At 37.6% G+C, this 24,381-nt stretch overlaps 2 protein-coding genes across 2 annotated transcripts; one reads left to right on the top strand and one right to left on the bottom strand.

The window, feature by feature from the left end:
* Positions 1 to 1,021: 1,021 nt before the first annotated feature.
* On the top strand, positions 1,022 to 5,600 carry ARMC10 (armadillo repeat containing 10; the record flags this gene model as incomplete). Its single annotated transcript, XM_009869179.1, has 5 exons — positions 1,022 to 1,179; positions 2,348 to 2,482; positions 3,783 to 3,959; positions 5,024 to 5,095; positions 5,340 to 5,600. Coding segments are annotated over 5 exons (797 nt in total), but the record flags the coding sequence as incomplete, so codon positions are not given.
* A 3,574-nt stretch (positions 5,601 to 9,174) lies between these two features.
* On the bottom strand, positions 9,175 to 18,976 carry NAPEPLD (N-acyl phosphatidylethanolamine phospholipase D). The gene is made up of 4 exons (XM_009869178.1): positions 18,669 to 18,976; positions 11,870 to 12,516; positions 10,687 to 10,801; positions 9,175 to 9,474 (listed from the first exon to the last, which is right to left on the bottom strand). Exons 1-4 carry the CDS (start codon positions 18,963 to 18,965, stop codon positions 9,349 to 9,351), a joined length of 1,185 nt encoding a protein of 394 aa, XP_009867480.1. The 5' UTR covers positions 18,966 to 18,976; the 3' UTR covers positions 9,175 to 9,348.
* Positions 18,977 to 24,381: the final 5,405 nt, after the last annotated feature.

Genomic DNA, 24,381 nt, shown 5'->3' with positions numbered 1-24,381 from the left:
GGGACGGCTTTAAAGGAGTCTAAAGCATGATTTATTTTTAGAAAAGCGTATTTATTTTTTATTGGTTTTTACGTATAACCAGTGTGTTGACTTAATGGGCTGATTCGCTCTTCTGTTGTTGAAGTTATTTGTGTTCTCCCTCTAATTCAAAGCGAAAAGAAGTGTCTAGATGAGGATGAAGTGAGGATAAAAAAGGATTTTGGTTTTCAAGCTGAGTCTTGGATTATCATAAATAGCTTTGGCACCCCCCCCCTTTTTTTTTCCCCTTCTCTGTGGTGTTTGCCTGATGAGCTGGTGACAGCAAATACGTGGAATTATAAAGGACTGCTCAGCTTCTCAAAAGTCATCTCCAGTCACCTACAATTGGTCTAGTAGTCAGAGATCAGGTCTTCAGGCTGTTCAGCTTGCAAAATAGTTTTGCCTCCAATCTGGCTGGAAGTGGTCTTTTATGGCATTTGTGTCACCCTTTTACAAAAGCCAAGCACTCTATAAAGTCATCCTGACTCAGCAACAGCCTTCCTCACTTGGTTGGGTGATGCCATGATCACCACTGTGGCTGTTAGATTGTCAAAGGCCCACAGGGTACTAGCAAAACATCATTATCATAATCATTATAATAATTTCTGGGAGTAGTAGTCTGCAAATCATGACGTTTTGTTTTCCTACAGTGTCCAGACAGATTTCCACATTTCATTTCAGGGAACATGATGAAAAATATGAAGCTTGTTTGATGAATTCTCCTAATGATTTTGAAGGGGAGGTTTGCTGTTGTTTAACCAAAGACTAATGTACTTAAAGTTCTTATTACATATTCATTTTATTTTTTACTTTGAAAAGAGGTAGTCAGAGGAAACAGGAAAAAGGATGGAAGTCTTGCTGCTGTAAAACAGAGTCTTTTTGCTGTGATATGATAGCTGGATACAGTCAAACTTTGAACAGTGCAACCTACAACTAAGAGCTGAACGCCAGCTTTGTAAAAAACATTAGGTGGTAACTGAAATGTCTCTGACTTGGTGTTTTTAAACGCTGACAGACAGCAGTCCTGCAGCATCAACCCATGGTGTGGATGTGGATGCTCTACAGAAACTTATTCATTTGCTCCAGGCCACAGATGATCCATTAATTCAAGAGCAAGTTTTAATCACTCTCAGTAACAGTGCTGCCTTCTCTCTAAATCAAGTAAGTATTGTTCTGTAGAGAACAACAGTGTTTCAATACCAGTCAGCAGGGAAGATGATAGGTGTTGTTTTGCTGAAGAGTGACACAGGACTGTGAGCTAGGATAGTTTGCATTCTAAAATCCATTTTACATCTATGCGTCAGTTGCTGCCAGCCCACATTTTTTAGCCCACATAATTTACCAGCTTCACAAAATTTATCTAAGCTTAATGGTTTGTACAACTTAGACTATGTACAGAGTTCCATATTTTAAAAGTGCAGTAAATATGTTTGTTTTCTGCTGCTTACTCTTAAGTAATGACAATGAAAGGGTTGAACTGGAGAACACTAACATACTTTCAGGATCAGATCTGAAGTTTGCTGAGATAATTTAAACGACTTTTTTATCTTTACAAAGTTGCATGCTGTTTACATCTTAACCTTCCGACTATTTATTTGTCTTCACTTGGAGATATGATGCACAGAAGCTTTGATTTGGACGCAGATATTCATGCATTTGTAAAGGTTTAACCTGTAGGGTCCCACCTTTTTTTTTTTTTTATCCTTTTTTGTATGGTACGTTTGACAGCTGTCTATATTGGCTTCTCAGAACTATTTTCTTAAAATAAATCTCTCAGAACCAGAATAAAATTGAATCCCAAGGTCCACTGGCCCGTGGTTTATTTTCTTGAAAACAGTACATGTTTTTTTTCAGCGATGTTAGAGTTCATGTGACAAAGATTTTTAAAAAGATCGAGTGTAATGGAAAAGAAAAATAAAGTTTTAGAACTTATAAAGCTGCATCTTAAGATTCTGTTCTGTTCAGTCAGGACTTTTAGGTATTGTGATCTAGCTCAGGTATTCTATAAAGTTGTTATGCAGTAATAAACCTTTTGATTCTTTATAATCTAAAATGTTTGAAGCATGCTTTGCAGGCCTGATCTTGAAAGTGAGGGTGTTGTGCCATTATCAAATAATGTCAAATAATACTTTGACCCTAAGCCGGACTATTCTTAATTTCAATTGAAGTAATAAAGTAATATCTGCTAACACTGTCTTTAAACATAGCAGTCTATTCTGGAAGTCTTCACACATTCCATTTGCATTAAAATGAAAACTTTGAGGAAAGCCTTCAGCATTTAGTTTAATTTTTAAAAAAAATCTTATTAAATATCTCTTTTATATTTTAGGATATAATCCGAAATTTGGACGGCCTTTCTATTATTGGAGGGATGCTCTCTGATTGCATTCCCAAAGTGAAAGAAAAAGCACTAAATGCACTTAATAATTTGAGTATGAATATTAAAAATCAGGAAGAAATACAGGTAAGTTTCTTAAAGGGAAAAAATGAAAGTAATTGAGATACAGGAGACAGTACAGGGCTTTCAGCATATTTATTAAATACAAGCCAGGATGCCAAAATATTTTGATGTTAGACATATAATGCTGGTTGTCCCAAGGCCAAGAGGATAACTTTAAAATGTGTTGCATCACTGGCACTTCTTCTAAAAGACAGACAGGAAGTGAGGCAGTTTGTGTTGAACTTTCACCGAATGCTGTTAAAACAGAGAATGTGCTGCTAAGTTTGTAGTAAAATTACGAGACAAGGTGATTGCCAAGCCAGACTAGAACATCAGCAGTGGTTGTTTAATAGGATGGATTGCAGACTGAACTTAGCATGACTCCTTAGGCAAGGGAGAAAAAAACCCCAAACAGTAATTGATCCCCTGGGTTTGTATGAGACCAATTTTTCAGGGTGATAGTTTTCACTTTCGGAGAGTAGTGTGTAAAAACGATATGAGTCCCACTGGGAAATACACTAGATGCTATGGACATGAAAGGACCAGCCATCAAAAAAGTGTCCATTTTTGACATCATCAGATTAATTAATAGATCAGTAAGTGTCCAGGCAGTGAGCTGATGCAGATTTGAAGGTTTTTACTAGTTTTTCTATTAGTTTGATAAAAGGGCAGTTCGATGGTACGTGGCAGTTTGCAGCATCTTTAGCACTGAGCAGCTTATTCTTAAAGTAGTGCTTGTCAACAGCAAATACTTCTATAGGCATATAGGTAGAAAACAACTGCTCTGGTAAAGGCAAAATAATTTTTTTTGTAGTTATGACTCCAAAATTTGTTGTATACTGTCATGCAGAAGAAAGTCTGGTAAACAGTGGTTAACGTCAGTTTTCATCACACAAGCCTGACAAGTACTCCAGTGAATGGGCCACACGGTTGGAAGAAAGAATTTCATTCCAGGGCTTGTCATTAGCTTGATCTCAACATTTAAGGAGATGTTAGTTGCTGTAAGTGATCTTTTTGACTCCATAAAGCAACTGTGCCACTTCTGAGATGAGTCAAAGCAATTTGGGTATTCAGAGCAATTCATACTTCAGGAAGGTTCGTGAGCATAACTCTGTAATGCCTGCTTCTGTCATGCCAAGAGAATGTTTGAATATATTCAAGACAACAAAAAGTACACATTGTCAAGAACCTTGATCAGGTTACATATTCAGGCAGCAGTGTTTCAACAGCTACTACTGTAGCTAGGCCACTGATACTATTTGCAAATAGAAAATCTGCTTGTATCAAAAAATGTCTTCTCTTTTTTCCTTCCCTTTTTCCCCAGGTCTTTATTACGCAAGTGTGTAGGAACGTTGAGTCGGCTCCCCTGAACTCTGACCTGCAGCTAGCTGGACTCAGGTTGTTGACAAATATGTCCGTTACCAGTGACTACCACCATAAAATGATAAACTCAATTCCATGCTTTCTTCATTTGCTTTCAGAAGGAACTGAAAGGACACAGGTACTGGGTAGTGTATTGTTACAAGCCATTTATGAAACTGCATCACTTGCCTCCTTTTTACCATTTTTTGCAAAATGGTTTAGACTGGGCTTAGAAAAACGAATATCAGTGATAGCAGACAGTGCTGTAAAATACGGATCTATGTTACTTTCTCGATATAAATTCAGAAAGAGGAGGAACGGAATCATGATAGTGGAACCACCGGGCTAGAGCTCTACCAAAGCAAGGTTATGCACCCTGCTGTTGTCCTACATCTTTGCTATACCAACTCCAAAATTCTCTTCTGCCTGCTAAACATCACTGCTGCATCGCAGAGCAAGGAGAACCTGCATGCGAAAGGCTTCACTGATGCATATATGTCCCAAGGGGCACATGTCAAGCAGTGATAACCTAAGTTAGGGCTTTGTGTTCCCTTACACTTACTATGTCTCTTGCAGCGCTAGTGACTGCAATGGAAAAGGGTGCTTATTTGTGAATTATTGTAATATTGAAAGAAGAGAAAAGCTCCAGATAGGGACCAAATTCAGCATTTATTCAAGATGTCACAGTACCATCAATACCAATGTAATCCATTGCGCTATCCGATGAAAAACCAGTTGTCCAAAACACAAATTTCCATTAAACTTAGCAGACCTCTTTTACTTAAGAACAGCAAGTAGCACTTGGCCTTTTCCTAGCGTTTAGTTAAAAGATTAGTGTCACAAGGTACAGAGAAGTACAAAGGTGTATTTGCATCCACCTCTGATGATGTTTTAAATACAGTACCTAACCATCCTCTGTGTATTTTAAAAATATTCCCTATTTTGCCTACTGAGGGTTGTTTCTAGATCTTGCTTTATTTTGATGTTTAAGTCAAACTGAATTTGTTTCTAAAATGTCTATACTTAGACATCCATGCTAATGACTCCGTAAGCTCTGTTCTCTGCTGAGGCGCACAGCTCGGGATGTCAGTCGACCCATTCTACCTTTTCCTCTCCAACTGAACACTGACATTATTGATGCTCATTACTGCTGCACTTAGGAGTTCTTTGCAAGCTCCAAAACCACTGTGATCCTCATTTCAGATTCAAGTGTTGAAAGTACTTGTGAACTTATCTGCAAACCCAGCCATGACAAGACATCTTCTCAGCGCTCAAGTATGGTTCTTGCCGTTTCATTATATTTTTAGCATTTATACATGTGTGCGTAGATATGTGCATGCATTAGAATAATTTTAATGTATTAGAAGAATATATGTGACTCCAGAGTAAAATTCTAGGTTAAAATTAGCAGCTAGAAGTGTACATTCTTTCACAGGCTGGCTTTCGTCCAGAGCCTTAGGTTTAATTACATGTACTTACTGCTGGTGATTAAGTATGGATTATTTCTTGACTGTCTTAGGTGCCATCACTGCTGTTACTTTTTGACAACTGTACAAACAGAGAAATTCTGCTTAGAGCCCTGACGTTTGCAGCAAACTTGAAAAAGAACGTGAACAACGAAGATGGCACCATGATTCAGGACCAATACAGTGAAGATTCAATTTTCTTTACACTCTGCCGGGACTCTACCCTCTTCGCTCAAAAACTGGCTTCTTTGTTGCATCACCCTGATACAGAAGTGAAAGAGCAAGTTGTGAGAATATTAACACAATAGTAATTTAAAAAAAAAATTAAAAAACAACACACTGACCCAATGAAAATACATAATCTTAGGAATGCTATGCTATAAAAACCCCAACAAGCAAACAACAATAAAACAACATAAAAAATACTGAATACTACCATATTACTAGGCACAAATCAGTTACTACAGAAGAGAATGCAATGTATTTAATACAGACAACATAACAGATTTTTTTTTTTACGAGCAAGATAGAAGCAATAGTACTGAGAAGTAACTGTACAGCTGGTACATGTACACAAGGGGGGAGAAATAGTTTTAGATATAAAAGCTTTCTTATATACAGTGAACATTTTAAATGTATGGGTAAAGTGAAATTTTCCTCTCAGTGTTATAAAGAATTTTTATTGCCTTACATATTTACAACTGTTTAATACATAACTGTAGAGTAATGCATTAAAGAGGTAGCAATCAGCAATTAGTCATTTATATATTTGTTTCTATCAGATAGCTGCTCAATGGGTGCCTGCTTTCCCTGGACCTTTACTCCTTTTTTTTCCCTGCAGCTGCAGCATCACTGGATTAAGTGCATTTGTTGAGTTAGACCTCATCAATCCAGCATGAATTCAGAATGGTGGAATGAATATAAACTTCACTGTAAGAGATCCTGAAGGAAACTGAAGGAAGGTTCACTGATGAACATAAAATGTACTAGAAAACACTCCATACTGAACCAAGACTACTAAAGGTTCCTGAACAGTGCAACATAAAGTAAAAGAAGTGTCAGATGTCAAGACCAGAAAACGAGTTTTTCAACTCATACTGTTTTTCAGAGAGCTGTATTACCCCAACTGTTAACAGACGCCTCATTTTTTTAAGTTAATATGCCCACGCTGCTCTTAATAGAATACTGCTTTCTTTCTGTAATTCAGTAATTTATATTTTTTTTAGTAGGTGACTTTTCAGATAGCTAGAGCTGCAAGAAGAATGTGACCTTGAAAATACAACTTATCTATGACCTGATCAATACTGGGGTAAAGCTATATATATCTAATTTATCTACATATGTAGTTTTAACTCATCAGGAATACAATTAAGGCAGAAAGAGAAGCTGGCATCATTCCCAGTCAGAACTCTGACAATCACTGCATTGACAGTGAACTTCCCTTTCTCCTTCCCACTGCTCCAAAAACACGAGTAATTTTGTAATAAGTAAGTTACATGACAAGCACTTAACGCATTGACAGTGAACTTCCCTTTCTCCTTCCCCCTGCTCCAAAAACACAAGTAATTTTGTAATAAGCAAGTTACATGACAAGCACTTAATGTTTTGCCACTTCTTGTAGATTTTATTTTTTTCTGCTTCTGTATTTAACAGAAAAATAAAGGCTAGGTAAGATGCTAAGAATTTACCAATCCCACCTCTCTTTTCTGACAAGAACTTTTGGCTAGTCTGTTCTAGGTCTCTCCGGTATGTATTTTTTCTCAGGCTCAGCAACGGAGAAATCTAGATGTCCCCGTCCATGTTCTCTAACCTAAAAATAAGTTTTTCAAATGTCATCTTTCTGATAATTAAAGCTGATCTCTTATCCTTTGCATTGACAGGTGGCAGAAACATGTGACCATTGTCCCTTTTTCCAAAAATACATGAAAACATGTTACAGTGTTGTCTCAGTCTTTCTGGTCTAGAAAGACTTCTAGTTTTAAACGCGTCCCTACAGAACAGTGTTGTTGAGATGTTCTGAAATCATGCAAGAACCTACAAAGTGTCTTCACATGTGTCTAAATTTTCTTCTTCCCCACGCTAGTTGGAATCTTCTTAGCACCAAGTAAAGCAAAACAGTCACCATTCTGCACCCAAAAGCTGTGAATTAGCAGATCCAAACTAAAATATATGCCATTACTGACACTTAATTCTCTGATCCTTGTAAGTCAGTACTTACCTGCTGTGTGGCAGGTAATCTAGGCATTCTGTATTTTAGTTTCATTCTTTCTGAAGTATAGAATTTTACAGAATTGTCTACTGATGATTTTGAAAACTGAAGAAAAAAGGAAAAAAAAAACCCTTCAGTTTTAACCATGTCCTTCGAAGTACTCAACAAATCCATGCAGCTTAGTGTCCTCCACAATTTAGTGAACATGTGATGTGCATTATATCATCCAAATCATTACTGAAGCTATTGAGCATATATGAGGCCTAACAGAGGCTTCATCTGAAATACCCTCCCAAAATCAACACTGAACAACTGAGATAAGTTTTAAACCAGTTTTAAACAAATTCTAGTGAATACATCTAGGCCATACTAGAATTTCAAATAAGAAAATCTTGGTGTTTGTCAAACATGAATCCCACCAAAGGAATATAAGCTACCTTCTCTTACATATAAGTGTAGTCCTCTGCTCCAGAACGCTTCCTCAGCATAAACTTGGACTAACTGATCTTGGCCTCCTTGCACTGCTCTTTTTTGTTATTTAGATTTGTAAAGACTTCTAAGAGTTCCCGAGACAAATTTTTCAAAGATAACTGTCAATAGTTGAAAGAATACTTCAGTTTGCTCCTAGCATGAAGTCTCATTAACTGCTTTTAATTAGTTGCCAGAAGTTCGCATCTTTAAACTGCAGGGAAATAATGTGTCTTTATTTATCTTCATGGAATATGAACATAAAGTGTAATGCACAGGAAGAGCAAAAAAAAAAATACACATATCTTGTAGACTAAAGCAAGTCATGAACAAAAAACAATTTGCCAGTGAATTACAAAGGAGAATAACAACCCTTTTTATTGGCAACAATAGGCTTTAATTCTGTAAATGAGGATCGCAATTTGATACAGATAAATTTTGCCAAGTTTTACTACACTAAACAATGTTGTAATCTCTCATTCAACTTTAAAATTATAGGGAACCTATAAGGAAAAAAATACAACAGCCCTTGCTTAAGACTCTTCACTATACTATTAAAAAAAAACTGCTTAGTAATAGTCTGAATCGATGGAAAGACAAGCGCCATTAAGGGATTATTCCATTTCATGTACTGCATTTGACAAAGGTATTTTAGACACTATTCATGCCTAAGTTAAAAACATTGACAAAACAAAAATTGTGCAGATACTCTGGCCAGCAGTAAGTTTTACACATCAGTGACGCAATATTAAGTTCTCTCTCTCTCTCTAAAAGGCACATTTCTTTAGATCATTGTAAAATTCAGCTTTTGTGGTTCATCAACAGATGAAAGTGTAGAAGCACTCAGTAAAATAATTATTTTACTATGCTTGTGCTTTAACTACACAGCTGTATTGGAAGACTTCACCCCATAAAACATACAGTGAAGCTGTCGAGGTGCAGGGCATAACGTGACGATTAATGACTAACAAGTGGAGGGTGACGTTCTAACACGGAGCAATTCAAGTCAGCCATTAATTCTAAGAATATGTCCTGTGCTGAGAATATTATTGCTTCTGCAGGTAAGATGAAGAGGTTTGTTTTGTTTGTTTGTTTTTTAAAAAGTAATTTATCAGTGGGATGCACACGAGTTGAAACTGCAAGTTATTCCCACGTAATATATGATATATTAACGAGTTTTTAGATCAGTTTGCAAAATTTATAAACAATATAACTAGTAAAATTCATCATGAAATTGGTATGCGAGTTGTAGTTCTGAAACGGACAACACTGGCATCTAAAAATCCAATTCACTCAGAAAACCCCTACTTTGTAAGTACATGATCGTATTAATGTTTGTAACACTAACTGTTAGTTCAAATCAAACAGGATCTGCTGCCGTTTCATTATTCAAATCCATCATTTGTACTCAAGTCCCGTGATTCTCCATGGTTTAAGACAAAGAAGTCATCTTTTTTCAGGCCGTATCTTTCGAGAGCTTCATTCAGTTTAACTGGCGGATCCAAGTAATACTGGAAAAATAAGAATAATATGAGAAAAAGATACCATTACAGCAAAAAAAAAAAAAAGGAAAAAGAAAATCACTGCTTTAAACAAGAAACTATTTACATTTTAAACATTATATTAAAAAGAGAGAGAGGAAGATGTTTGTAAAATTAAATGTTTGGTTTAATTTTCAGTTTTTAAACTGTAAGAATGCTGATTTGCAGTTGTAGAGTAACTAGCAAGGCACAACCTACGACACAAAACTCACTCGTCTTTAATGCACTGATCCCTTGGAAGCAGAAACCCGGTGGAGGAGGACCCATTGGCAGCTCAGCAGGTGTAGCTTTCTCTCGTTCAGTAAAACAAAGTTGTCAGCTTTACTGGTGAAAAACTAGTGCCATTTCAGGCAAGGTCCCCCCTGAAGTTACTTCATTTTATTTGTTACATTTCAGAAAAGGCATCATCAGGGAGAAATCATCCACGTTTTTGTGCTTCTAAATACACGGTAGCATTTGTACCGTGGGCCCTAGTAACACAGCTCATTGGAAGTATCGTGGATAAAAAAAAATCTTACATCCAATTTAAAGAAAACGTGACATCAGGTGAACATAGGTAACAGCAGCAAGACTGAATTATGAGATAAAGTGGTGCAACTCATACAAAATTGAAAAACAGCTACCAGGCAAGGTGTATCTTTAGTCACTGTGAAGGTACCTGGGTAAAGTTCTTACTAGAACTGGGGACATGGGGGGAAAATAACAATTTTTTTTTTTTTAAATAAGCAACTCAGAATAACTTAATCTTTTGTATTGCTGCTGGTGTTTAACTATGAACCAACTATTAAAATACTATTTGATTAATAAATACTGTTCTGGTCTACACACATGCAATTCTTACTGTCTCCCAGTGATGCACTGCTGACTTGACTTTTCCTGCTCCCTAAGGGTCCCCTCAGCTTTCATGTCCCTCAGCTTTTGGATGCCAGACAACCTCCACATTAATATCAAAGTACAGCGTAATTGATATAAATCTTAACTGTGGAAATATTTAATGTAATCCGTTATGAACAGCTAAACATTCTTCTGAATTGAAGTACATATAGTAACAATTTTTCACTCATACCAAGTTGGCATTTTAAGTATATATTTACAGATCCAGAGGTTAAACTGCATGAGCGAATCTTCATTGATGACTGTGAACTCAGGAAATCTGAACTCACGTACACTGTTGAAATTTACCTCGTTTGCTAAAGCAAAGGTCCCCCAATGAATCGCTACAGACTTCTTAGCTTGAACATCGATATGGATTCTTACTGCTTCTTCAGGATCCACGTGCTGGTATTTCATAAACCACCTACCAAAACACAAAGCAATATTTTTTTTTTTTTCAAGATTTCTTCTTTACTTTCATTGGGTAAGTTCAAAAGAATATAAAAACAATACCTCAACCAAACAAAAAAAACCTCACCAAACATAAAAAAAACCAAACCACTCACCTAATCAAAAAAATATGGAGCGTTTATGTCTGAACAACATACAGAACATCCAAAATCAACAAGCTGGAACATATCAACATATCCACAAAACAGCAGTTAACATTTTTCACTCCCCTTTTCAAATGGATTTTTTCCTATCTATATTCTTCATAGTAGAAGAACATATTACTGGTGCCTTGAGGCCATAAGGCCACAGATTTAAATCCATTCCTGAAAAAATTTCATGCTAGCAGCACACACCAGAAAGTGTGTGCTTCAGAGGATAGCTTAATGGAACAGTGCTAAAGGAGAGGAGACAACCTGGCAACTCTTGAAAGATACCGGATTTTTACCACATTATTCTGATCCCCATCTTCCCTCCCCAGCTTATACATGCTTTCCTTCCAGCATTATATGAGTCTTGTCATCTAAAAGTTTAGATGCCCTGTCATAAGTAGGATACGAATGCCTAAACAAGCAGATCTTTCGCATTCTATAAAGAAGTCATCTTTTTCTCCAGAGAAGTTGAGAAACAAGCATAAAGCCTGAAGGAAGAGAAAAATGCGGCAAATTGCATGCATCTAAATGGGTTGGATTCAGTGATGCCATTTAAGAAAAAAAAGCCATAAAGTAATTCCAGGTTTTTACTCAATATTTTTCATAGAACAGTCAGCAGATCCATTCTTCCTGTGCTAGAGACTGAAGAAAAAATTCAAGAATACACACACAGAGATAAGCATCTCGGACATTTCAGCTCCACCTTTCGATGACCTGCTTTATTTTATCATTCAGTAATGTCCTTTTGCCTCAGCAATTTCCTTCTTTTGCCTCTATAGTGCATTGAATATTCTTAATAAAGCATACCTATAATTTTCACTTCTGGGTGTATTTTTTTGTCATCAGTTTATCATTTGATTTATGCATTTTGACCAAACTGATTTTCGTACCTTGGCTCATAAGCTCCAATGGGGATGGCTGCAAGATCGAAAGGTCCAAACCTTTTACCTATCTGTTCAAAAGCAACGCAATATCCAGTATCTCCTGAAAAGAAAAACCGATTCCAAGGTCCCAAGACAGACCAGCTGCCCCAAAGAACCTTGTTGTCATCTGTCACAGTCCTTTTGCACCAATGTTGAGAAGGGGTGAAGACAAAAGTTACCGCATCGTGACCAGGGACACAGTTCTCTTCCCACCAATCCAGTTCGATCACATTCTCACAACCACATCTCTGCATCCAGTCCAAGAGCCCCAGAGGCACAAACCAGCGCAGCTCACTCCCAAAGCGTTCATTCAAACTCGTCACGGTGTTGTAGTCCAAATGATCGTAATGGGTGTGGCTGATCATGACGGCATCTATTTTGGGGAGCTGCTCTACTGTGCACGGAGGTCCTCGGAAGCGCTTGGGACCCATCAGCTGGGTGGGCGAAGCTCGCTGGCTGAAAATCGGGTCAGTGAGAAATATAAGTTCATCCATTTCCACCATAACTGAGGCATGTCCCAACCACGTGACTCGCATACCAGTTCCTGTCTTCCCTGCAAGTTCCGGCTTTTGAATAAAGTAGGGTTTTAACACTGGAAGCTCTTTATCAAGTTCCTAGGAAAAAACAAAACACAACACAATAGGCATGACATTTCAGAATGTACTTGGCCATGGAACAAGAACAGCACATGGGGCACAAATCATTAGAGTCAAGATTTGCATTTTGTTTATATTTTTAGGCAACCAGAGAACCACAACTCAGAGCGGATGCCTTTTTAATGATAATTTTTTCAGCTACTTCCTGCTAGTTTCATCTTAGGTTTTTGCAACATTTTCACTTCTCTGTAAGGAGAGAGAAGTGCGAGTATCTCATCAGGCCAGGAGACCTACTAATAGAGAAGAGAGTCTGCAAGCATTGCAGTGAAAGCCCTGCAAGGCACTAACAGCATCCTAGGAAAGGCTTTGCAATCGGTTGGCCTTCCTGACCTGGAAAAGAATATTTATACATATATACATATACATACACACACAGGCACACATACTGTTACTGTAACAAATGCTCAGGTTTAGCTTCTGCAACTAGATGATGCATCCCCAAGCCCTAGCACAAGTAAGTCACAAACCCACAGATGAAAGAGAACACCATGTTCCCGACAGCACTCCACAAAAGCTCTGCTCTCCTGGCTTTTAGCAGGCTCACTCTCTCTCCATTACATACAGAAGCAGCACACAGAGGTTAACGTCACCTGGCTGATGTTAGCTTTTGCAGTTCTCTCCTCCCATCCCGCCAATAATTCAATGAACATTCACAAAACGCAAATTCATTTTTAAGATGGATCTTCAGGTACTTCTTGTGATGTTTTATTAAAGCCTTCAAGATAATTAAAGTTTAACTATTACTGAATAAATCACTATAGTGATCTCCCTGTGTGTTCAGTATGCAGTTCCATGAATTACCTCCAATCAACCTAAATCTATGTGTAAAAAAGTCATGAAAAACTTCTCTCACCTCCTGTCTTGCTTCAGTGTGAACACTTGCACAGTCCCCACACTGACAGGTCAGAGACCTGATCCAGCTGAACATTAGTCCAGATGAGGAAAACAGACAGCTTTCAGCTCAACCAGCTTCCAAATTTGACTCCAAGTGTAGCCTCAGGAGTGCTACAGTTGGCACAAAGGAGGCCATGGCTGTACATTATCTACTGAAACTCATTGTCCAACCACCACATTCTCTCATATTGAAAAGGAGTTAGATTCTTCACAGCAGTTTGGTTGAGATGCTTATGTGTAAGTTTTATTTGTAATAAGTAAGAGTTTTCCTATTAAAAGATAGACAAACAAAAAAATCAAAAAGTCTTCTCAGAGTGTCTGACCATCTCCAGCTCTGCCATAGCATGGCAAAGGCTCTTCTCCCAAACAGTTCTGGTCTAACCTCACACAACATTTGAGAAGAATATTCCTGTATTAGGCAGCTTCTGCAGACTCCTGACACTCTTCTCTCCCCGGTAATCACGGATGTCCCAGCGCTTCTAGTTCCCAGTCAAATTCTCCCTGGTGTGATTTCTGCGCTTGTTCTCTAGATCTAGGATAGCAGACTAGCTCCATCAGTGAGCTTATACAGAATTGACCTCTCAATCCCTTAAAATTCCCCCTGATGCTGTGACAGTTTAAGAGTCCAGGATTTCCCTTGCTAAAACAGTCCTGACAGCTTCAGTAAAGTTACTTTTTCTCCACAGTAGTTTATTGATTTGGAGAGCACATGATGGGAAAATAAACAGAACCACACATACCTCCGCCTCCCTGTGAATCTACTGTGATAAAATATTCATGAAATTGCTTTTTATGAGAGCTAATGGACAAAACATGCTTACTGAAAAAGTTTCATTAGTCTCCAGAACAAGAAATAGATAACCTTCTATAAAGCTAAATATGATCTAGTTGAGAGGCGGCCCTGCCCATGACAGGGAGGTTGGACTAGATGATCTCTAAGGTCCCTTCCAGCCTAGGCCATTCTATGATTCCATGATAAGGTTAGTACAATCACTTAATTCATGTAAGAATAAAGTATGAGTATCAGACTGAGACAAACTGCTACTTCTCCAAGAAAGAAGCATGACTTTCCTCTTCTCTATTTTAAGTACATGGGAATGCCACTGGCAGGAGAAATCTGAACCACAGTGTTATAACACTTAAAAAAATAAGAAGTGGAAGTTCAACAAAACTAACATAATACTCAGAAATGGAAATTAAGATAATCCATGAAGTTACACATGGTTAAGTTAACAAAACAGATTATATCAAAGAAATTAAACTCAGATATGGAATTTAATAATTAATTGTCATAATGCAATTTAGGAAAGTATATTTTTACAGAAATCGCTCTTTTTCAGTAGCTGTTTTTAGACTTCAAATCATTCTGAAAGCCCTAAATGAACCCACTTTAATTTTGCTGACATTTGACACAAACTGGTCTTTAAAATTAGCATCATGCAATACTAATAATACTACACAGAGGAAGAAGTAACTAACTGGCAGATGCGAACAACAAGTTCTTAACTGGGACTCAAAGATATTGTACTTGTTTTGGATGAGACAGAGTTAATTCTCTTCCTAGTGGCTCCTATGGTGCTATGTTTTGGATTTGTGCTGAAAATAATGTTGGTAGCAGAGTGATGTTTTAGCTACAGCTAAACAGAGCTCCCACAGCGTCCAAGGCAGTAGGCCGGGTGCACAAGAGGCTTGGGAGGGGACACAGCCAGGACAACTGACCAAAGGGATATTCCGTACCGTGGGATGTGGTCCTCAGCAAGAAAATCTGGTGGAAGAAGGAAGGGAGGGACGTTCAGAGTGATGATGTTTGTCTTCCCAAGAAATTTAAGTGTGCTGGAACCCTGCTTCCGTGGAGATGCTGCCTGCCCATGGGAAGTGACAAACGATTTCCTTGGCTCACTTTGCTTGTGGGTGCAGCTTTTGCTTTACCTGTTAAACTGTCTTGATCTCAACCCATAAGTTTTTGCACTTTTCGCCCTTCCAATTCTCTCCCCCATCGCACTGTGGGGGTATGAGTGAGCCACTGCCTGGGGCCAAGCTGCCGCCTGGAGTAAAAGCACAATATATTTGCACTATGAAAGGCTTAATAGTGTCAATCCCAGCGACACTCCTGTGCAGTATTTCAAATAGTTGATTTAAAAATTTATATTTGACTATAAAAGGCATTTGTAAAGGACACACGGACAAGAAGACTGGCAAAGAGCAGCACAGGTTGAACAACTGGTATCCTGACCTATTTAAACAAAATCCTGTGAACAAAGGTTCAAGGCAAACCAAGAGCACAGACTCTGTATGAGATCTACAGGTTTGTGATACACAGGGCTCTGATCCAAATCAATGATTCCTCAGAATATAAGATCAGAAATCAGGCAGGGCTCTGATCCAAATCAATGATTCCTCAGAACATGAGATCAGAAATCAGGCGTTTTGTTGAGTTTTCATAGTAAATCATACAGGGAAATAGCTATAGAAACTACTTCTTAGGGCATGGGGTTTGTGTTCGGGGTTGTTTGGGGTTGGTTTGGGGTTTGTGTTCGGGGTTGTTTGGGGTTGGCGGTTTTTTTTAGTATTTTACAGAAATATACTAAAAGCCCCAAAATTACCTTTTAAAGCCATAAGGACTCCCAAGATTTCAAACTAAATCACAAGTTCTTTTGGTCATATACTTCCAAAGAAGTTAAGACTCACACAACAGGATAAACCAACATAATGAACAAAATACATAATCTTATGGAACTTTTATCCTGCTATAATACATTTTGTTCTCCGTCAGACTAACCAGAAACATATTAAAAACTACAAGAATTAAAAGAGGTCTTTGAAATATGGCACTCATGTTAAATCAGCTACCAACAGAAGCAAAATGTGTCTAATACTGTCTTATCTTCATCACTGGAGTAATACAAAAATTCCTTCTGCTGTGCCCCTTCCCCCCTCCCATGCTCTTCTTTCCTTCCTAATGCAAAGCAAGAAGAAACACATGATGGGCTTTGGTAAGACCAGCTAATTAGCTTAGGATTCTTGGCGCTTAGTGCATACTTGAATACCACTGGATTTTACAGAAATTAGAACAATCTAAACTGTTGATCCAACAACTAATAATTAAAAATACTCCAACAGCACTGAAAAAAAATTATTAATAAAGCTTGTAATGAAAATACAAGAAGCCTGTGTGTTCTGGATAATTATATAGACTTGTTGCGAAGGCATGATTATAATACATATAGCTTTTACACAGTGAAGAACATATCCTGGATAATATGCTTTCTTTTTTTTTTTTTTTAACATTTGCAAAGCACTTGATACAGATAAACTGAACCTACCCAGTGTAGCAGAGTATCACTAGGCACACTGAATGTGGAAATTGAAGTAGGAGTCTGCTCAAAGGACATGCTACCCAGCAGTGCTAAATAAAGTATGAAGCTCTTAGTTTGAATTGTAAACAAGCTCAGAAGTGCTTTACAGGTTGATTTATGTGTGGAACAAACATAGCTGGAACAAGCATCAAAATGGCTAAGGACTCAAGAAGTGCATTTCATTGATCCTTCTCTTAGGATTTTCTTTTTCTGGTTTACTTCAGTGAGCTCCTGAATAATTGCAGGCATTTAATTAAAATAAATTCATATGTAAAGCAATACAATTAGTCCAAAATTAATCCCAACAGGGTCAGAGCTTTACAACTGGTAGTGTGTAGACTTCTTCATAATCACCTTTATTGCGGGGATGTAAATTAAAGGAGAGTGCTGCGTTTCTCCACTGCCATCAGAGAGCTGTATATTCTGCGCTCTGTAGTGCACCTCAGCACTGCCTTCCGGGTACTTCAGTCACCAACCAGGTTTCTGACTGGTGCTGGCAAGATATGAAACCTACTGTACACATACAGAATATTGCAGCAGTCAAAGGCCATTGAAAAGGCCAAGGCGTGAGTTTTACACAAATGTAGCCAAAATATCACAAGGCAGCACACTGCCTAGAAAGCTCTACACACCGCAGCACAGCCACGGTTATTACTACAAGGTGCAGACACTGTCTAAAAGCAGGACAGCAAATTTAAAACAGTAAATTGTTTGCACAGATCCCAAGACCTACATAGGTTTGCTGTGCTTCTTTCTGAACTCCAATTATTGCTATTATAGATCAAGTACAGACAAGACTATTCCTCCCCAAACCTTTGACCATCCTGCGTTACTAAGTAACATGGCTTTCCTGACCATAAAGCTGAGCAAATTCCTTCCCTCACAGGTAATTCACATGAGATAAAAATGAGAGGTGCAAGCTCTTTGCCAAATACTGGCTGTGAGATTTATAGCTTCTGCATGCCTTCTGGGATGCTTAAAAGCATTATTAACACTTATTTGTTCAAAAATGCTTTCCCTGGTTCTGCACCCTTCAACACAGCTTTTCTCAAGTGCAGTCATCACATTAGAAAATGCAGGCAGAGCTAATCCTAACTCTTGAAACTGTAGCCGTCACAGCACTTCTTGTAGCTACAAAGATAACCAGTGGCTTTTTAGTATCCATTACTCTCTACCAAAAGAAGCTTCTCCCAGAGGTTGCTTTCCCTGCCTCCTTCTTTATATACAGTATCTGACAGAAGCAATACACCAAGAACAAATAATGGTGTTTCCCAGTAAACTGGTACTGTACCTTTAGTGTTTCAGTACAAATAACTTGTTTAGGTTAGTTTTAACAAAATGCAATTTTTTTCTCCTGGTGTACTGAAACAGAAAAACATAGTTTTGCAGATGCTGTCATAAGTAAATGACAGCAAGTATTTATTACATTTTTATGAAAAAGATGTCATGTAGTAAATGGCAGTCTGGAGAAAAAAAAAGGCAAAATGTTTACAATTAGATATGCCACAGCTATTTCATACAACATGAATTATGTCAGTGGTTTGCTTTTTAAGGCAACATCTATTAAGAGTGTAACTGTAGTTTATGGAGGATCTAAGGGGCCATTTTTGTTCTTTTTGTAAATATAAGCTAAGCTGGATAAATCAAATGGTGTGGAACTAATAGAAAAGAGAAAAAAAATTGAAGAGGCACAAACTATTAATCCACCTTTTGAAAATAATAAAAAAATCAGAAAAACAAGACTTTAAAAAGTCTTCAAAAGATGCCTAATAAGTATTAGTTCGAAACTGCCCTATATTATTGATTAGAGCAGAGGTAAAAGCAGCCTATATCAAGAAAAGAAAACACACAAGTATTTACCTGCTTTGAGCATGGCACATTGCTGTTATTTTTTTCCATGAAGGACCATTTCAAAATATTTCGCAAGGTTGGCGATTTCCACGTTGGCCATGGGTTGACAAATTTCCCATCTTTGCCTCTCTTTGATTTAGTTACATCCTCTTCTAATCTGTAGTCTAGCCTGAAGCTTTTCCTGGAGGTCCTGGAAGAATCGCTGCCCCTGGAACCTCGACCCGAATTCTGACGTTTCCTCACCACTTCTTTAGGGTACTGGTTACACGCCGTCAAAGGCTGCTCTCCATCCGTTTTCTTATCCATATCCTTTTGAGGAAAACTAAAATAAATTTTAAATTAATCAGTCTTTTATTGGACTAACATCAACATTCATAAGATTAAACTATCAGAAACAAGTCTGCCCTTCTCATTTTATGATCTATGGTATTTCTTCCTCAACGAAATACGCTTCTGAAACAGACTTAAAAAACATGCTGTGGCAAGCAGACATAAGATTCTCTTTGTAGTTCAGGCAGAATTTTACTCTCTGGTATGCACAGCCTCACATACTGACACTACAATCTACCAACTGCAAGAGTGAGGGGGAAGGGTTCCTTAATATACATTTTGAAAGAATAGCAAGTTCCTCCTGAAACTTTTGACATTTAGTGCCCAATGTAACATGATCCTGTAAACCTGTCCAAGAGACACTGGAACTACTTAGGATTTGCCCACACAGTGATTTTGTTTGAAAGGCAGCAGCCTCACTTAGCATTAATAACACACTACTTCTACCGACGAGATGCACATATGTGCAGAAAAAAAACCAAACGATATTTGGTTCTGTTTCCTACTTTGCCCAAAACAAAGGAAAATTTACTGAAACAGCAGTAAAAGTAAACATTTCAAATACAATTTTGCTACACGTTTAACTGAACTGACTAGTGAAAGGCCACAGAAAATTGGAACATCTCAAATAAATCATGGCTGCAATATTGCAAAAAGGTGAGAAAATAACTGAGAAAACTTTATTTCTATAAATAAAGTCACAATTCTGGCACATTTCTTAGGAAACTGTGAATTCAGTAATCAGAGTCTCTTATTCCAAACTACACTTAAGTGTTGCGGAGTTTAGGAATATGGAGACCTATTAATCTTATTATATCCAAGGTAGAAAAAACAAATATCGCTATTTTATCCTGAAAGTTACTGAAGCAATTCAGTTAAAGCTAAGTGCTTCAGTTTCTATATGTATTTTGAACTTTTCAGATGAAAGTAAACATATTGTTCTGACAGTTGCTTTTTAAAAATAGGTTGCTATTCTAAAGAGTGCACAACTTTCTGGTACTTACAAACTCTACTTGATAAAAACTAGAAGAAGATCAGTACTGAAGAGACAGCATAATATACTGATTAGGTGCTGGAATAATTTCTAATAAGAAATTGTGAAGTTTGTTCTCTGGAAAACACCACATGTTTTAGCCTATTTACTATTTCATTATCTCAAATACTCAATCTTTAGCTGTATACTCATATGAGAAGCACTGGGGTGATATACCAAAGCCAGCCCGCTCAAACAACATTCTGAGAGAACAGAATCAAAGCCCACAGTTTTCTTAGAGATTGCATAACTCACTGTTCCCCTCAAAAGCTCAACAATTACAGAGAAAAAGAAGTGTTTTGTCGCTGCAACATTACAGCTAAGATTTTACACACATATAAGAACTGTCATCAAACTGTACCCAAACGCATTTACTGGTGATGCTCCCATTTCAAAGGCAGAGCTTGTGTCTGCTATTTCAGCACCAATCGATTCCTAAACAGAAAGTGTGGGGTCAGTTGCAAAGATACGACCGGTTGAGAAATACTGCACAATTTTCTTAACAAAATAACCGTTACTTTGCCACACTCTAGAGATAAAATACTAGCACATCAAAAATCACTTCTAATTAAAGAAGCATGAACAACATTCAGAAAACATTGCTGATAGATTTTTTTTATAAATAGTATCCTTGGTCATAATCTTGTTGTAATGCAATTGCTTTGTAACCTAGTTTCCCCATGGTTTTACTGAAACCACTCCATTTGTGTATTTTCTATTTAGCGATAAGGTATCACATCTGCATCATAATTTTCATTTAACTGTTGATAACCCTGGGCTTTTTTCTCTATTCCACTAAACATTTACTGGAATCAGCCTTCAATGGGATGGCCACCCATCTCGTTCTGTACCAATGATAACAAAAAGAAACAGTGCCACAAAGAGGCAGACAGAATATCCATTTCAATTTTGGGGGTTGGGTGGTTGTTTTATTTTTTTCCCACATTCCTCAAAGAGCATTTTCAATGCCAAGTCAGCTTATTAATGTAGCAAAGCAAGCAGACACAGCATAAAACATCTACTCTTCTAGAAAGCATCATGAAAACAAATCACAAGAGTTTAATCAGATAGGTATTTAATTCCAGGAAATTCTTCTGCTAACATCTCAGAAGTCTGATTTTTAAATATATATAACTACTCTAATTATTGTTCCTCTGAGACATTTTATATTAGAGACCAGAAGGCCTAAGGTTTTCTTTTTAAAATTCTGTTTATCTATTCATTCATCTCTAAAAATAGGTGAATTCTACTTTTACTTAAATTTTCATATAAACCTTTGATCTTAATCCGAAAGTATAAACCTCTAGGGGAAGTAGGGATCAACTATGCTGATTAAACAAAGACAATGCCAAGGCATTTAAGGCACTGCAGGTATCTGTCTGCCAACATATTTTCCACATGATGCACATACATTACTTTCATTAGTATTCCATAAGCAACCAAAGGGACAAAAGACCTCAGTGCTCACGGAATACTTCAAATCCTTTTACATGCCTAAGAAACGGATACATTTACAAACAATTAAGTATTCCTGATAATTGCAGATTCCTTTGAAGCATCAATCTTGCCAGATCACTTCCATTTCATTTAAACTAGTAAAATATATCCTAGAATACTCCTGGAATGCAGTATAATAAATCTTATAAGAAACATGGTGGAAAGCCAGCAATCACTAGCTTAAAACAAAACTCAACTAATTATCGGTCCAAGGAGATTCTTATCCTTTTGCAAAAGAAAACTTCTACAGACAAGGAGATTTGGAAGGTATGTTTTAAATATTTGAAAATATCCAATCAGAAATAAGATGATTTTTCATCCAGCTTTCCTGGACTTCCTCTCCCCCAATAAAAACAGTCTGTCACCTGAGAAATAAATTTAAGCACTGGATTACCAACCAAATTCTAAGTGATAGAAAGACCAAAATCAGACTGGACTAGAGTTGTGTTCACTTGGGAGATGACCTTAGTGAATATTTCTTATTGTAAAGTTCCACAAGAAATCTCTTTTCCACACTCTTAAACAAAGAAGACAACTAATATTTGACTTTAAAGTGTTAACAAATCAAACCCATCCTTCAGAATGAGGTAACTTACCTCAAAGTGAGTGGATTGTCACCATCTGCAAGAAGAGCTCTGGCAAGACCCGACGCAACCACCCTCTCCGCACTCAGAGACACTTCACCCTTTCAACAGAACTCAGAAGAGGAAACGGACCAAGACAAACACACCACTAAAGGAGACCAGTGCTCACGCCAACTCTGCGAGGTCAGAAGGTACAGAGAGAGGGGAAGACCACCACCAGCTGCTGAATGGGATGAAGCCTGACGTGAGTCCAAACGCCGAGCTCACATAACTGGTTTTCCAGCACCAAATACTAAGGGGCCCCCTAGGAATCCATAGAGTAAGAGAAGTTGTGTATCAGGCGGGACATGTGTCTCATGTCCCAGTAAACAGGCTTTAACCTGTAAACAGCCCTTAGGGACAACAGGTTCGGGGATCAATTATTTATTTTAGCATTGCTTACATAACTGAAAACTCTGATACAAATATTTTGGCTTTGAGTCTTGTGTTTACTAAGGAAAATAAAATTTTAACTAAACAACATTTTAGGACTTTCTGCTCCAAAAGGACATTGAACAGAAATGTATCCAAACCAGAATACATCAAAATTACAAGAAGCAATCGGATATTAAAGTTTTTCTTTTTCAATGGTCTTTTAAACACAGCAGAGCTTCAAGCTAAATTATTTTAACTATTTGAAGAAGAAATGCACTGACACAAAATCTATTGTATGAGTCTTCATCTTTTCCACTCCGTCTCATCTTACAGCCACTTCTCCATAAGTGAAATGGATGTAGGTTCTCCTACAAAGCACACAGCCGTGCACAGACACGCTACTAACTGTCAAGTCTGCCAGAACAGATTTATCCTCCTTTTCTACACAGAAATGTAGTCTTTATTTAACAATTCCATAAGCCAGAAAGTTTAAGAAAGAGTTCCTAGGAAGCTATGATTTACTGGGACTCAGCATCCACAAAACTTCACACCTACCTTGCAGACATTCCATCGCTTTCCAAACATGCTTCATTTTATGTATCTTTGAAGCAACAAGTTTTGTTCATTTCTAATCACTGTCTCTGTACAGACTACAACCAGAACTGGGTGGCAGAGCACATCACCTGAAAGGGACAGCACACAATTCCTACCAAACTCATACCACCACAGCCTTACCAAAGCAAGAGTCTGAGCTTTCTGCAAGCCATATACTGCTACACAAGTCCGAAGTTTTCTTTCAAAACACATATTTTTATGAGTCCAAAAAGCATAGGTTTTGCTTAAAACAACAAAAAAACACACAAAAACCCCACCCCAAACTTCAGCTAAAAGGTAAAATTTTTGCAAAATCTAGGGAACATAAGGAATTTTTTGAAAAAAGGCTCCTGCATGCTCAACTGTCAAACTGCCAGCTGAGTTTTGGCTGTGCTTTTATTTTTTTCTTTAGGTCTGAAGTCATCTGCTTTAACTAATGAACATATTGAGACTAGAAAATTCTGAATGCATTTAAACTTCTATTCTGCAGTACTTAAGGCTTACATCATACCACTGCAGACTTATCAAAGCAAGAACCTGAGATTTCTGCAAACTCTATCCTGCTACATAACATGGAAGTTTTCTTTCACTATACATATTTTTTTTATGACCGCAACAGCAGTTGCAACAGCAGTTATTCCAGTTACGATTTCACACAAAGATGATCTCTCAGGATTGCAACTAGCAGATCTATAAACACTTTTACCATTTGAGATTTCTCATTAAAGGTTGCAAGCATCGCAGAAATTTTCATTCACATTGTTTGGTATTTTAACAGACAGCTTGGGATTTTGTGTGATGTCCTATTACCATATTTTCCAAGCATCCACAAAGCAAAAAAGTCATGCCAGCACAGCATCATTCTTGGACATACCCATTTCATAGCACAGCTGCCAGTTGCCAGCTCAGTTCTTCTCTGTTCTCAACAGACCTGTAAGTATCCTGACTCTACAGTGGTCCTGTGTACTGTTCAAGAAAGATGAATAACTAGGTTAATAACAAAACCAGAAATAGCTCTCTCCATAAGCAAAGGATGGATCCTTTACCATTCTTATTTAGCTTTGAGGATCAACAGTAAAACAAAGTAAACTTTTATTTAGACAACAGAGAAAAAAAAATTTGGTTACACATAAAACAAATGTGAAGCATCTACCCATGGTCATCTGTTGTAAGCATATTCTCACAACAGCTGTGTTACTTAAGCAGCCATCACCACGAACCATTTCTGTCCTCGTTACTCCTCCAGGGTTGTCAAAACAAACATTTGTGT

The sequence above is a fragment of the Apaloderma vittatum genome, unplaced genomic scaffold (assembly GCF_000703405.1).
Source record: "Apaloderma vittatum isolate BGI_N311 unplaced genomic scaffold, ASM70340v1 scaffold11815, whole genome shotgun sequence".
Taxonomy (NCBI): Eukaryota; Metazoa; Chordata; class Aves; order Trogoniformes; family Trogonidae; genus Apaloderma; species Apaloderma vittatum.
Note: the sequence above shows the minus strand (reverse complement) of the source record. Positions and strands in the feature narration are given on the sequence as shown.